The sequence below is a fragment of the Melanerpes formicivorus genome, unplaced genomic scaffold (assembly GCF_026170545.1).
Source record: "Melanerpes formicivorus ecotype bairdi unplaced genomic scaffold, bMelFor1.0.p_v2 SCAF_26, whole genome shotgun sequence".
Taxonomy (NCBI): Eukaryota; Metazoa; Chordata; class Aves; order Piciformes; family Picidae; genus Melanerpes; species Melanerpes formicivorus.
The window spans coordinates 2578972-2594655 of NW_027142378.1; the positions used below are offsets into that span (position 1 = coordinate 2578972).

General features: G+C 48.2%; 1 protein-coding gene across 2 annotated transcripts in view; it reads left to right on the top strand.

The window, feature by feature from the left end:
* The first annotated feature begins 228 nt into the window (after nt 1–228).
* Nucleotides 229–15684, top strand: part of SMAP1 (small ArfGAP 1) — an 81825-nt gene continuing 66369 nt past the window's right edge. The window contains exon 1 of one of the 2 annotated variants that reach the window (XM_068153445.1): nt 229–517. In XM_068153445.1, coding sequence (XP_068009546.1) covers nt 400–517 — 118 coding nt within the window. In that variant the 5' untranslated portion in view covers nt 229–399. The remainder of the gene's footprint in view (nt 518–15684) is intronic. The other variant, XM_068153446.1, reaches the window with a different exon arrangement.

Consider the following 15684-nt stretch of genomic DNA (forward strand, 5'->3'; position numbering starts at 1 on the left):
GCCTGGGGCATTCCTCTATGCCCTTCGAAAGCCAAGTCAAGGTGGAGCGTCACCGCCACTCCTTGGAAAAACTCCAACATGTCAGCGCGGCGATAGGAGCCGGCGGACTATTTTTCATCTCTGCTCACACCCAGGCGCAGGCTCCCGCGACACGGGTGGGCGTGCGCGCGACGAGAACCGAGGTGCAGGCGGGGGACGGAGGGAGGGAGCGAGGCAGGCGGATGCGTCTGCGGGCGCAAGTAGTTCCGGTTGAGGAAGTCGGCGCTCGCAGCCGCTGGTTCCCGTGGCTGTGCCAGGGCAGGAGCGGCGCGTCCCGAGCGCTGCCGAGCCCGCGCCGGCCCTGCTCCCGCCGCTTCTCTGCGGAGCCGACCGCTGACCGCCGCCGCTGCCGCCGCCGCCATGGCCACCCGCTCCTGCCGGGAGAAAGCTCAGAAGCAGAACGAGCAGCACCAGGCCATCCTGGCCAAGCTGCTGCGGGAGGAGGACAACAAGTACTGCGCGGACTGCGAGGCCAAGGGTACGGAGGGGCAGCGGGGGAGGGGGGAGCGGCCGGGCCAGCACAGGTGAGGTGCTGCCGGAGGGGGCTTTCCGTGCGCGTTCGGCTACGGCAGGGCCCGCGCTCGGCGCTGGGAACCGGCAGCGAGGCCCGGGGGAGGGCCCCGCCCCGCTCCACGTCCACAGGGGCGGTGGCGGCGGGCGCCGGTCCCCTGCCGAAACGGGGCCGAGAGGGGCGGCGGCGGCAGGAACCCGCGCTGCTCCGGGAGGGCGGCGATGGAGGGCTGATAACCTTTCCTTTCGTTGTGAGGCCGTTTCCGCTTCTCCATCCAGCCGAGCTGCGGCTGCATTCTCCCGGAGCGAGGAATGCCCCGGCCCAGGCTTTATGCAGTGCCTGGCCTAGCCCTTTCCTGGAGTTTCACTGCCGCGTCCCCTCCCTGCTCTGCCAGGGGCTGGTCGGGCTCGGGGCCTTCGGGAAAGCACCGGACCGTGCTGCGGTGAGGTGCCGGAGGAGTTGAATGTTGAGTGTCCAAAACAATGCCCTTCAATGTTGTCTCTGCCGTATAAACACCAGGCTCTTTCAGTCTGGGTGTCTGTGTCTGCTTAGATGTGTCACAGATCCAGCTTGGGTGATGAGTGGCGTTTTAAAGAGTCTGCTGCTGTCAAATCGGACCTCTTTGTAGTCTATCTTAACCTCTCTTTAATAGTTTCATTCTGCACAGAAGTAGATCTGCCTTGGTGTTTGTGTTTGCCTTGGGTTCTGTGGCTGGGAGGTGCACATCCCTCTTTCATCCCGAGTGCGTTCATTAAGATGTTACCCCAAAGAAGATGACTGTACTGTAAGTTATTGTTTTAAACGTGGTACTTCCTGACTAACAGCCAGGTGTTCACACTGTATGACTCGCTCCACGGCTGTCTTGTTCAGCCCTCCTCCACCTCAGCTGGAGGTCAGGCATGGTGAGCAACCAGGGATGGCCCTGGTTTTGTGATTTGCTTTTCCAGTCCACATCTGCTGCTTGCTTATGTTTTTTTCACCCTGGATATAAATCCTGCAGTGTCTTGTGCAGTGCTGTTGTTTGGTGCCTCAGCATCAGGACTTTTGTTTCCCTAGCATGTAACCTTAAGAAATACATCATCCAGATTACACCAAAGATAACAGATCTTTATAGTCCGCAGTAACTCCTCTTAATCATTTTCTAGTACAGCAGTTCTTGCCCCCAGATTTTCTGGTTACTGTGTGGAAGGTTGGTTGTAACTGGTGGTTTTCTGGGAAAATCAGGTGTGTTTGGTTTGTGCATTATTTGCACTTGAATTTTCCATGCTGCTCTGAGTTGCTTGCTGATGGAATTCCATACAAATGCCATTCCATAGCATAGACCTCAGGGTTGGGTTGCTCAAGATCGGAGCCTGGAATTCACCAGCTAATTTTGGTCTTGTTTTCTGAGTTCCTCCTTTGACCATATCCTGGTCAAAGTATCATTTGTACATCTCTAGTTCCTGGTAGCTTTGTTTCTTTGGCCATTTCAGTTTGGCAGTGTTGCCACTTTGAGCTTCCTTCTTGTTCTGTTTATGTTATTGAGTATCTTTATGCAACTCTTCATGCCTCTCTTCTCTCAGAAGAGCTTTCTTTTGTAACTTCAAGATTTGATGTCTCTTGAATTTGTTGTTTGTTTGGGTTTTTTGGTTTTGTTTGGCTGTTGCTTTGGTTGGTTGGTTGGTTGGTTTAGTTTGGGGTTTTGTTTGGTGGTTGTTTTTTTCTCCTGTCCAGGTTCTAGAGGACCTACCAATCTCTTGACCAGGCTGCCTTCTGCTAGTACCTGCAATTCAGTTTCCATTTTACTAGTAGATAATTTTACTTAGCTACCTTACAAAAATCTTGACTGCATTTCTGAAGTCTCCTCTGTTTTCTCTTTTGCTTGACCTTCTCCCCTGCTGTCTCTCTGTATGCCAGAGGCATGGCCTGTTTTCACCCTGTCCCCCAGGAGAGCTGGCATGGAAATACTGCGTGATGCAGCATGAGCTTACAATATTGAGGGAATTGTTTGGGCTTTTAAAATGCTTCAAGTTTAGCTGCACTTGTCTCATCCCACCTGGCAATTCTTGTTTCAAATCTTGTGTCATAGCAGCTTGGCAGTGCCCTCTGCCTTTCCTTGAGCTTCTGTCGTTCAGTGGTTTTCTTGTAGATGGAATGGAGAGTGTGGACTGAAACTTACTTCCACTATAACTGTTCCAAAGGCATTTGACTGGGAGATGGTCATATGTGGACATTGGGTGGATTTCTTTCCTTAAGTTTAGGAATTTTCCTTCTAGGAAGGAGAATTGTGTGGACAGTACTGAGATGTATTGGGACGAGGTGGTAGAGAGCAGCATTGTAGAAAAGGACTTGGGGGTGTTGCTGGATGAGAAGCTGGACATAAGCAGGCATTGTGAGCTTGTAGCACAGAAGGCCAATGGCAGCCTGAGCTGCATCAAAAGCAGCATGGCCAGAGATGGAGAGAGATGATTCTGCCTCTCTGCTCTGGTGAGACCTCACCTGGAGTACTGCATCTGGGTCTGGAGCCCTCAATACAGAAAGGACATGGACCTGATGGAGTGAGTCCAGAGGAGGGCCATGAAAATGATCAGGGAGTTGGAGCACCTCTGCTGCAAGAACAGGCTGAGGGAGCTGGGGTTGTTCAGCCTGGAGAAGAGAAGGCTCCAGGGAGACCTAATAGCAGCCTTCCAGTACCTGGAGGGGGCCTGCAAGAAGGATGGAGAGAGGCTGTTCACAAAGGCCTGTAGTGATAGGATTGGGGCGGTGGCTTCAAACTAGAGAAGAGGAAATTTAGATTGGATGCTAAGAGTAAGTTCTTTAATGTGAGGGAGATGGTGAGCACCTGGAAGAGGTTGCCCAGGGAGGCAGTTGAGACCCCATCCCTGGAGATATTCAAGGTGAGGCTGGACAGATCTCTGGGCAGTCTGATCTAGTGGAGGATATCCCTGCTCACTGCAGAAGGGGTTGGACTAGATGACCTTTGGAAGTCCTTTCTAACCCAAACCATTCTATGATTCTATGTCTCCACTCTACCCTGAAGCCCAGACTGCTTTGTGCTTCCAGGAGGCATGTTGCTTAGAAGAAATATGTGATCAGTCATTTGTTTGAATATCAGGGTTGCCACAAGCACAGAATTGAGCTCATTGAGCTCTTCCTTGTTATATCAGTCCTCATGGAAACTCTTGGTTGACCAAATAACAAGTGAAGAGTACTTTCAGTTGTAGTCAGCTGTTTCCCCCCTCATGTTTCGCATCTAATCCTTGGTGCTTAAGTGCTCATGACTTGCTGGTGCCTGGCTAAGTTGGGAGTTTTGCTAGTCCTGGTATGCAGTGATGTCTGAGGCAGCAAGTTCCACTGTGGCTGTGTGAGCTGCCTGCGTGGCTTTCCCCAGACTGTGACAGGCTCCTTCACCTCACTCATCACTAGCAGCATCTCTTTCATGTCTGGCTGTGTTTATCATTAGTCTGGAGTAGCCTATTGCCACTTCCACCAGAGTCTCTTCATCCTGGGTGCTGCAGATATGAAAATGAAAACCATTCATGACAGAGTATCTAGGACTTTTCTGATGTCCTAGATGGGAACATATGATTTGTCCTTTTTGTAAGTGTAATTGATTCCCTCTCCTTTGAAATGCTCTTCAGTTTCCATTGCTTCTCTCTTACATGAGAGCTTTTCACCTTTGTCTGATGTCCTCCTTCCTGCTGTTCAGTGGGATCCCCCAAGTTCTGTTTTGTTTTGCTTTCTTCCTGTTCACCTAATTGTTGGGTATCATCATCATCATCATCTTCATGATGAACTCTGGTTGTGTTAGCTTGGGGTTTTATCTGGACTCTTATTCTGGCAGTACTTAAACCCATTGTTTTCAGTGTGGTCTTTCAGATAGCTGACACTTCAGCATGGGCTCTTAATCAAGCTAAGAGGCTATCATCACTAATTCCTCCTTCTCACCACAGGTATAATAGTCTCACTTAAACCTTAGGTATTCTGTCTGCTCTAGGTGTCTGTCCAGATAGTCACATCAAAGGGGTGTGGAATTCTTGCAGACTCTACTTGTACTCCTGTTGTAATTATTCCTCTTTAAGATTCTGGGACTTCTTGGGTAGATAGAGGTCTTGTAAAATCTTACAAATATCCTTTTGACCCTAAAAAACTTCATGTGGTCCTCTTTGTGTATTTATCACTCATTACTCTGATCATAGCTATTGCAATCACAGAATTGTTTCAGTTGGAAAAGACCTTTAAGATCACAGAGTCTGACCTTTATCCAACTCAGCCATGACTAGTGTGTCTGCCAGGCCCATCAGCACCATCTCTGCATCTTTTGAACACCTCCAGACCTATTGCAGTGTTTGGGAACCCTTTCAGTGAAGAGGTTTCTTTCTTCTGACATCCAACTTAAACCTCCCCTGGTGCAACTTGAGGCCATTTCCTCTCATTCTCGGGAGAAGAGACCAGCACCACCTGGCTCAAACCTCCTATCATGGAGCTGTAGAGAGCCAGAAAGCTTCCCCTCAGCCTCCTTTTCTCCAGGCTAAACCACCCCAGTTCCCTCAGCTGCTCCTCATCAGACCTGTTCTCCAGACCCTTCACCAGTGTTGAAACCTTCTCTGAACCCTTTCCAGCACCTTGATGTCTGTCTTGTAGTGAAGGGCCCAAAACTGAACCCAGTACTCCAGTTGTGACCTCACCAGTGATGAGTACAAGGGGACAATCACTTCCCTGGTCCCGCTGGTCACACTATTCTTGATCCAGACCAGCATGCTGTTGGTCTTCCTGGCCACTTGAGCATGCTGCTGGCTCATCTTCAGCTGCTGTTGAACTCTTCCTTCATATCATGAACACTTCTTTGCTGTCTTTTATTTCTTGCATCACAAAGCCCATTAGATCTTCCTGCTGTCCTACTGCTGATTAATTCCTAAACTACCAAATTAGCTCTCCTTGCTCTCAGTGTGTGACCACCAGCTGCATTGCTTGGGAGGAAGTTTCAAGGATGCATCTTTCCTATTTTAGCACTTGCCTGCTCTGTGTTAGAATTCCAGAAAAGCTTCATCTTGGTCTTCCTCAAAATCATCTTGCTGTTAATAGTGGTCTTGTATCAGGAGCAAGCTCATCTTTTTGTTTCTGGCCTACTTCTTCAAGTGCAAGGTCTGCAGACATATCAGAGACCTTTGTTCTGCAGGTCTTTTGGAAGGTGGAGAATACAGATGAGGACACATCTGCCAGAGTAAGCATTAAGCAATAATTAGGGATTGCTGACTCTGGCAGTGGTTTCTGGAAGTGCTTTTTATTCTATGTTTGCCTTTCAACTGTTAAAATAGCTGCTGTGAGTCTGACCATCACTGTCCTGCAACCTGCTTGCTGTGAGAACGTGCTGTAGTCACCATATGTCACCCTCAAACTCTAAGTCTTACAGCTGTCAGCCTAGGTGACACCTCTGGGGGGGAGAAGCCTCAAAATCAAAGGTTCTGGAGCTGTCTGTGCAGTGACTGAGAGTTTTGGAAGAGTGGGGAGGCTGGGCTGACATTTGATAAGGCAGAGCTTGTCAGTGTACTGACTGTTCTTCACATCCCCATCTGAAGCTACAGAAGGCAGTGGATGTCTTCCTGCTGTTATGCTACTGGAAGTGTTTACACTGGTGATGTTTGTAGGAATTAGTAAGCCATGTTGGCAGCAACTTTCAGGGATCCTGAATTTTTGAGAGAGTTAGAAGCATCTGAAACGCCTTTGTGCTCCTAGATGAAGTTAGCAGGCATTGCAAAGGTTTAGGAGAGAGAAGTAGCTGCAGATCTGTCCATCTGTGACCATTCCTGGAGGTGTTCAAGAGATGTGTGGACATGGTACTTGAGGACATGGTTTAATGGCTGTGGTGGTCTTAGGTTGATGATTGGACTCAGTGATCTTAGAGGCCTTCTTCATCCAAAATGATTGTGTGTGTGGACTGTGCTGTGTCCAGTTCTGGGCCCCTCAGTTTAAGAAGGACATCAAAACACTTGAACGTGTCCAGAGAAGGGCAACAAAGCTGGGGAGAGGCCTTGAGCACAGCCCTGTGAGGAGAGGCTGAGGGAGCTGGGGTTGTTTAGCCTGGAGAAGAGGAGGCTCAGAGGTGACCTCATTGCTCTCTACAACTACCTGAGGGGTGGTTGTAGCTGGGAAGGGGTTGGTCTCTTCTCCCAGGCACCCAGCAGCAGAACAAGAGGACACAGTCTCAAGCTGCGCCAGGGGAGGTTTAGACTTGAGGTGAGGAGGAAGTTCTTCACCGAGCGAGTCATTCGTCATTGGAATGTGCTGCCCGGGGAGGTGGTGGAGTCACCATCCCTGGAGGTGTTCAAGAGGAGATTGGATGTGGCACTTGGTGCCATGCTCTAGTCATGGGATCTGTGTTGATAGGTTGGACTCAATGATCCTTGAGGTCTCTTCCAACCTTAGTTAGTTAGTTATACTGTGAAAGCTGGTGTGAAGCATGCAACTTTCCTCCCCCAATCCCCCCTTTTGCTGTAGAGGGAACCCAAATACATTTTTGCTGTTTCAGTGCTGACATTTTAATCTCTTCATTTCTAGCACTTCCTAGAGATCTGTCAAAAGGAGGCAAAATCAGAACCTGTTAACTTGAGTCAGCAACCTCTTGACTGTAGGAGCTGTAATTGACTATTTCTGTGTACCTTAGTGCTTAGTTACAAGGAGCTAGAGGTCTCCTAGGGTTGTGTTACCGCTTGGCAGCAAGGCTGGAGCTGTTTGGGTGCTGATATTGATACTGAATTGATTACTTGGAATCTGAAGAGTGTGATGAAATACAAAAGGAAAGACTTTTTCTTTAGTCAGGGACCAGATACTCAGCAGTATCAAGGGACTACTGCCACAAGCTCCTCAGAGAGGTTGTGGAGTCTGTTTCAGTGGAGACATTTGGAACCTGCCGGGATGCATTTCTGTGTGACCTGCCCTAGGTGACCCTGCTCTAGCAGGGGGATTGGACTTCATCTTTTGAGGTCCCTTTCAATTCCTAACACTCTGTGTGTGATTCTGTGCCCAGCCATCCAGGCAAGCAGGTGTGTAGAGTAGGCTGAAGGCAGTCAGTCTTGGTCTGGCGTGACCCTCTCTGCAAACGTGGGATGTAAGTCTCGGATTTCTGTTCTGAAGGATGCTTGAAGCCAGTGGGAGTGTCCTCCAGTGTACCTTTGCTGTCATGCTGACACCTGACTGTTGACTTTGGGACAAATGGAGTGACTGCTGAAGTCTCCTTGCAAATCAATCTCCCTGTCAAGAAGGCAATTACTTGAGTTGCTGTGGCTTTAGAATCTGTTTAGCTGTAACAACAAAAGCAACATGATTGGAAGCTTGCAGGTCTCTGTGCAGACAGTTGCAGATGTCTTGGGCCTTCAGAAAAGCCATTTCAGTATCAGGGAGGTGTTCTGTGGTGTGGTGTTTTCAATGTTTACTTATGTCATGCCTGGTAGTGCTTGAAGCCTGGTTAAATAAATCCTTATCTGAATCATAAAGTCATTGAGGTTGGAAAAGGCCTCCAAGATCATCAAGTCCATCCATCAGCATAACACCACTGTGGCCACTGAACCATGGCCCCAAGTGCCTTGTGTACAACTTCTTTTTGTTTTGAACACCTCAAGGGATAATGACTTCACCACTTCCCTGGGCAGCCTGTTCAGTGCTTGACCACTCTTTTAGTGAAGAGGTTTCTTGTGATGTCCAATCTAAACCTCCTCTGATGCCACTGGAGGTCACTTCCTCTCCTATCATTAGTGACATGGGACAAGAGACCAACCCCCACTGTGCTCCAACCTCTTATCAGGGAGTTGTAGAGAGCAATGATGCCTGCCTTCAGCCTCCTCTTCTCCACACTAAACACCCTCAGTTCCCTCAGCTGCTCCTCCCCAGCCCTGTTCTCCAGACCCTTCACCACCTTCATTCCCCTTCTCTGGATCCGCTCCACCACCTCAATGTCTTCCTTGCAGCGAGGGGAAGATCCTCATGTGAAGAATCACCCTGACACTGTTGCTCTTTGAACCAGATGAGAACTGATTATAATCTTAATGGCAATACTTGTCAATATTTATAGTTGTACTTTACAGCCCTTAGTCATTTCTGCATATGACTGATGACGTGGTCTTCGCTGGCTGAATGCTTGAATGGATGAATCCCTATCCCTGGAGGTGTTTCAGAGAAGCAGAGATGTGGAGCTGAGGGACATGGTTTAGCCACCAGGCTTGTTGGAGTTAGATAATGTTTGGACTTGGTGCTCTTAAAGGTCTTTTCCAACCAAAATGTTTCTGTGATTCCCTAGGAGTTCTTTGACTTGTACTTATAGCAAGAGCCTGTGTCACTAGAAATCTTGGTGATCATCTGGGGCTTAAGCTATTATTTTTCTGGCCCCTTCAAAGACCTTAAGGGACCAGAAACTCCTTTCCAGCTCTCCTGACACTGTAGCACCAAGACCTTTTCCCTGATACCCAGCTCCTAAATAAACCTTTACCTGTTGCTGATACTGGTTGCATGAGACTGAAATTTTATTAGGAATTATTGTTCTTGCAGCAGCTCCTGAGACCTGCAATTATTTGTCTCACCCCAGAAAAGAGCTCTTCAGAAGACACCTCTCCTGCTGGGAGGAGCATGGAAGCTTAAGCTTGAAACTTTTAACTGGACAGGGTGTTGCAGTATTGGGTGACTCCAGTGGTACAGGTGAAAACCTGCCTGTAAGCAAGGGATTTCTTTCCATCTCCTGACTCCTGCAGAAACCCACCCTGAAATAAGTCAAAAGAAGGGTGTTTAAGCTGTAACAGAACAGATTGGTTTTCAAATACAAGTTTTGCTGTCAAAATGGTGTGCACAGCCTGTGGGCTTTTCACCAGGGCCCTTGGAATGATGTTTGTGGGTGCAGTCTCCACTCTTCAGGACCTAACCAAACTGTCATGGGTTAAGGCTTATGCCTTTAAGATCAGATGAGCCTCAAAGTGGCAGGATATAGCTTTGAAGTTAGCATTGCTCTGACAGGAGCTGGGTTGAGATGACCTCTGGAGGTCCCTTTCAACTTCCTCTTTTTCTTTGACTACTGAAAAGATACCTCTGGTACTTTTTTATTACAACTCTTTTAGGCTCTGTGAGGTGGATAATGGAGATGCAGAAATCCTGTTGCCCTTAGTTAACTCTCCCTACACTGAGAAGTAAAGGCCTTGGCAATCTAAGCTGTTTCCTTTGTCTGGACCATAAAGGTGGAACAGTTCCCAAAAAAGGACTATTGGTATTGATGAGACCATGGTTTTGCCTTCTGAAATGCAAGACACCTTTGTTCTTTCAGTCAGGGGCTACTGGTCTGCGTCTCCTAATGGTACCCAAGCTGTGGTTCTGCCACAGGATGGTGCTGGTAACAGCTGTTAGTTTTTGCCTTGTTCCTTTAATCTCCTTTTGTGGAACTGAAGCTGTCTTGTAAATCTAACTTCTCTGGTCTGAACCTGGAAGGAAAGAGCTGCTGTGCTGCAGCTTAAGGAAGTCCTTATCAGCAGCACAAAGGAAACCATTAGGTCCAAGTGTGTGATAAGCAGGCTTTTAGGGAGGTACCTTTTCCGGGAGGAGTGACTCCCTCTTTATCCTTGCTTCCTACAGGACTTGAGAGTCAGTTATCAGCCCTTACTCAGGGAGCAGTCAGTGGTTAGTTTAGCTCAGGTGTGACATTGCCCTAGACTAGCTCATTGAGGTTTATTTGATCACGATCCAGCTTTACCTTAAGAGCTTTTGAAGCTTTGTTGTCTTCTCTTGTGACCACAACTACATTACCCAAGACCTACTGACTTAGTTTTGTGAGCAGGTGAAGTTATCAGCAGTAATTTACTCTCTCTCATGTTAAGGTTCTGCAGCAACACTGTTGAAGCCATTCCAGTTGAACCCACCTTGGCTGTCCTGTCAGCATCACTGTTTTCAGGTCTTATGGAAGAGTGAAAACGAGTGAAGGCTGAGCTGTGATTTTGTTGGCATCACAGAGTGGGCTGGCTGGCACAGTTGGAGGCCTACAGTGGATAGACACAGGTGCTTCAGGAGAGACAAGCTTGGATTGTGATGAGAAGTTGTCCTTTTTTTGTGAGAGCAGTGGGGCTGTGTGCAGCTTTGCTTAGGCATGACCAATGAGCCAGGTGAGAGCTTTATGGGTCAGGATTAGGGGACAGAACATCACAGCTGCTTCAGTTTAGACAGTCTTTAAGGTCCTTTCCAACTCAAGCCCTTCTGTAACTGCTTCAGACCACCTGATGGGGAAGAAATAGTAATTCCTGCCTCAGCTCAAGCCTGACATTCATAGACACTGGTGCTTGTGGAGGGCTTAACCAGCCTGTTATTTATTTGCTGGAGGAACAGCACAGCAGGGAGCAAACAATCTAGGAGGCTTCTGGTGTGCATTGGTGACCACTAATAAATAAAAGTGGTTGAGGATAAAGGAAGATGCTCCTGGACCTCTTGATGGATGTTACACTTAAAAAAGGAAGGGTGGACTGAGGATATGAAAGTTAAGAGTAGCCTTGGCTGCAGTGACTGAGATGGAAGAGTTCAGGATGTGAAGAGGAACCAAGTGTAATAGAATCACAACCATATCTTCAGGAGGGAAGACTTTGGTCTGTTCAGGGATCTGCTTGGAGGAATCATTTGGGAGATGGTTCTAGAGAGTAGAGAGGTCCAGGACAGCTGGTAGATTATTTTTTTCCCCCAAGGGTCACTCCTTTAAGCTGTAATGTGGCACATCCTGGTGAGCAGAAGATTGCACAAAGGCAGCAGGGGGACAGCTTCTGTGAACAAGGAGCTCCTGACAAAACTTAGACATGAAAAGGAAACATATCAGAGGTGGCAACAGACAGGTGACCTGTGGGGAACTTGGAGACACTGTCCAGGCACACAAGGATGCATTTAGGTAGGGAAGACAGCATCCAGGTGGAGCTGAATCTGACAAGGGATGTGCAGATGGCAACAAGAAGGGCTTTGAATGATAATTGGCAGCAGAAAGAAGACTGCAGAAAATGCAGACCTGCTGCTGAATGGAGCACTGGACCTGGTGATAAGGGGTGTGGAGAAGGCTGAGGATTTCCATACTGGAATCCATCCAGGATTTCTGCACTTTGGTCTTTATTAATAAAGGAAGTCTGGAGCAATGAGGACTTTACTCTCAGTAGTAAAGGAGGGTGTTTAGGAGTGCTTAGAGAAACCGTGTGTGCACAAGGCTGTGTGTTCTGATGGGATGTGGTCTGAGTGCAGACACAGCTGGCCAGTGTTGCTTTGAGGCTGCTTGCAGTAACCGTAAGGTCGTGGTGACTAGGAGAGAGTCTTGAGGGCTGGAAGAAAGCACATGCCATTCCTATCTCAGAAAAGGACAAGCAGGAACATCTAGGGAACCACAGGCCAGCCTGCTCTTCCTCAGCCCCTGGGAAAGTGACAGAGTAAATAATCCTGAAAGCACATGAAGGACAAGATGACTGGGAATAGTGTGGATGTACAGAGGGACTATCATGCCTGACCAGCCTAGTAGGCTTCTACAGTGACCAAGCCAGATGGCTTGCTTGGTGGAGGAGAGCAGTGGATATTATTCAGTTGAACTCCAGTGAGGCTTTGAGCTCGGCCACACAACATCCTTTATGATATGACTGCACAAAGAGACAGTGGGGTGAATTCAAGAGGGCTGAAATGCCACACTCAGAGCTGTGATCAGTTGAGCTGGAGGGCAGTCACTAATGACATTCCTCAGGGGTTGCTGCTGAGGCCATCTCTGTTTAACCACTTCATTAATGACCTCTGTGATAGGACAGACTGTGCCCTCGGCAAGCTTGAGGTGATACAGAAGTGGGAGGAGTGGTTGATACGCCAGATGGATGTTCTGCTACTTGGAGCAGAAAAATTGACAGGCTGGAGGTATGGGACAGCAGAAACTGCATGAAGGGGATTTGCAAAGCCCTACCTCTGAGGAGGGAGAAGGGGTGGGTGCAGAAGAGAGATGCTGGGGGCCTTGTGGATGACAAATTGGTCGTGAGCTACTAATGCACCCTTGTCAGCAAGAAGACAAACAGCATCTCTCTCTCTCTCTGTATAAATATATATATATATATATATATATATATATATATATATATATAGAGTACCTGAAAGAGCTCTACAAGAAAGTCAGGAGTGGACTTTTCACAAGGGCTTGTAGTGATATGGTGGGGGGGAATGGATTGAGCCTTGAGGAGAGGAGATTCAGACTGGAGATTAGAAAGAAATTCTTTACAGTGAGGGTGTGATACCCTGGAACATGTTGCCCAGGGAGGCCATGGTTGTCCACCATGGCCAGGTTGAACGAAGCCTTGATCAGTCTGGTCTAGTGGAAGGTGCCCATGACAAGAGGGTTGGAACTAGATGATCCTTAAGGTCCCTTCCAACCCAACCCAGTCTGTGAATTCTGGACTGGATTTCAGCCAGAGCATTGTGAGTGGCTGGAGGGAGGTGGTCCTTCTCCTCTCCTCAGCACTGGTGAGACTGCATCTGTAGTACTGTCTAGTTCTGGGCTCCACAGCACAGGAGAAACATGGACAGGTTGGAGCCAGTCCAGCAAAAGGGCAGTAAAATGAAGAGGTTGATGTGTCTGACCTAGAAAGAGGATGAGAGAGCTGTGATTGTTTAGCCTGGAGGAGAGAAGTCTCTTGGGGAGATCTTATCAATGTGAATAAACACCTGGTGACAGGGAGCAAAGATGTCTGAGGCAGCCTTGTCTGTGGTATGCCATGATTGAAATTAGAGGCAAGGAACACAAACTAAAAACCAGGAAATTCCACCAAAACATAAGAATGAACTGGTTTGGGTTTTGCTCCAGGAGATGTTGAATATTGGAGCAGATGGCCCAGAGAGGCTGTGGAGTCTCCATCCCTGGAGATACTCAAAACCTGACTGGGAGCAGGACTAACCAGGCTGCCATAGTTTGCTCTGAGCAGGAGTGGTTTGGACTAGGGGATCTCGAGGGGTCCTTTCTAATCTCAGCTAATCCACATCTAATTCAGCTGTTGTAGCACTTAGGAGCTGGAATCCCACTGCAGGTGGGAGCTGGAGTCCCACTGCAGGTACCACGTTGGCTTTTGTTTTGCCAACACAAGCAGCTGCCTACATAGATAAAAGGTAGATTATTTGCTTAAAGTTGAGCTCATGAGGAAAAAGGAAGGTGAGTAAACAGCAGTAAATACAGAGAGTTAGGAGCCTTGACTTCTCCTGCAGTAGCTGATACAGAAATCTCCCTGTGGTTTGTGCATCCTGAGCTGTATGAAGGACCAAACCTGGCCATTTGATGCTGGTGGGAATTGAGGGGTTAGAAAGGTTACTTGATGCCTTTTGGCTGAAATGCTGTTGAAATCTAGCTGGAAGAAATCTTTGGCAGTTTAAACTGCCTCCTAAAGCTGAGAGAAAGTTGCTTGGAACTGGAGTATCTCCTGCCAGAAAGACTCTCTCCAGTACATCCCTGTCCCTCTGAGTTCCTGCTTTGTTTACAGTGTATCCAAAATACTTGCTGATAGATGTGGTTTCCTGTGACCAGAGGAGCTTGATGCTTTTGTGTTCTGGGATCACCATCTGAAAGGGAAAGAAGAATTTGGATGTTCAGAAGACACTTCAGTGCTGTGAATCTGTGGTAGATGTGGGCATAGAGAGCACTAATTCTGTAGCTTATGGAGGTGGTGACAAGTTTTATGGGAGAAGTGAGAACTGTACAGGTCAATTTAGTGCCTGTCTGAGTAAAGCTGGGCTGTCAGTTGCCCCCTCTCTGTCATGAGGAAAGCTGTTTGCTTCCAGTAGACCATGGAGGAAAAGGAGATAGAGATTGTAGCTCAGTCTCTGTCAGAGTGGAGCTGGGAACAGCAGTGTGTGGTACTTGGAGGCAGTGTTGCCAAGCAACGAACTTTGCAGCTGTGATTTGGTGAAAGAGCAGTTTCAAAGCTCTGCTGGGCTCTTCTTTTGTGTAAGAACATGGGTATGTTGGTGAGGAGTGGGGAGCTGTCCCTCTTGCATGGGTGACAAGAGGAATGGGACATTCCACAGTTGACTGTTGATTGCCATACTCTTCCTGGGTCCTACCTACTTGGCACAGAATCACAGCATGCCAGGCTGGAAGGGATCATCTGGTCCAACCTTTCTAGGTGACAGTGGTTGAACTAGTTGAACTGAGCTGGCCCAGCACCCTGTCAAGCTGAGTCTTAAAACTGTCCAATGTAGGGGGATCCACCACTTCCCTTGGGAGATCATAGAATCAATAAGGTTGGAAAGGACTTCAAAGATCATCAAGTCCAACCTGTCACCCAACACCTCCTGACAACTAAACCATGGCTCCAAGTGCCATGTCCAGTCCCTTTTTGAACACCTCCAGGGATGGTGACTCCACCACCTCCCTGGGCAGCACATTCCAGTGGCCAATAACTCTTTCTGTGAAGAACTTTGTCCTCACCTCCAGCCTAAACCTCCCCTGGTGCGGTTTGAGACTGTGTCCTCTTGTTCTGGTGCTGCTTGCCTGGGAGAAGAGACCAACCCCCACCTGGCTACAACCTCCCTTCAGGGAGTTGTAAACAGCAATGAGGTCTCCCCTGAGCCTCCTCTTCTCCAGGCTAAGCAACCCCAGCTCCCTCAGCCTCTCCTCACAGGGCTGTGCTCCAGACCTCTTCCCCAGCCTTGTTGCCCTTCTCTGGACACGTTCAAGACTCTCAATGTCCTTCTTAGATGATTCCAGTCTCTGACTGTTCTCAAGGGGAAACATTTTCTTCTTTCATGGAGGCAATGTCACCAAAGTGCTTGAACGAGGCTGGCTGAAGCTTCAGAGTACAGGACTTAATTAGTAGGCAACAGTAGTCATGTAAGAGCTGCTGCAAAAGAGGATGGAAGTGATGTGTGTGTGTGTAACTGTTCAGGATATGGTCTAGTGGTCATGGAGGTGTTGTGTAGAAGATTGGACTCGATGGTCTTAGAGATCTTTTCCAACCTTAATGTAATTTTGTGATTCTTGGATGCAGCTGAACTTGCAGGTGGGTTCAGAACATGCCAGAGTGTGACAGCTGGGACTGAGAAGTGCTGGACTAAGCTCTTCGTAATGTGTGCTCAAGTCTTTTGAGTTGAAATGTGTCATTCACAACCATTTCTAGAAGCAACCAGTGTGTCCCTAAGTA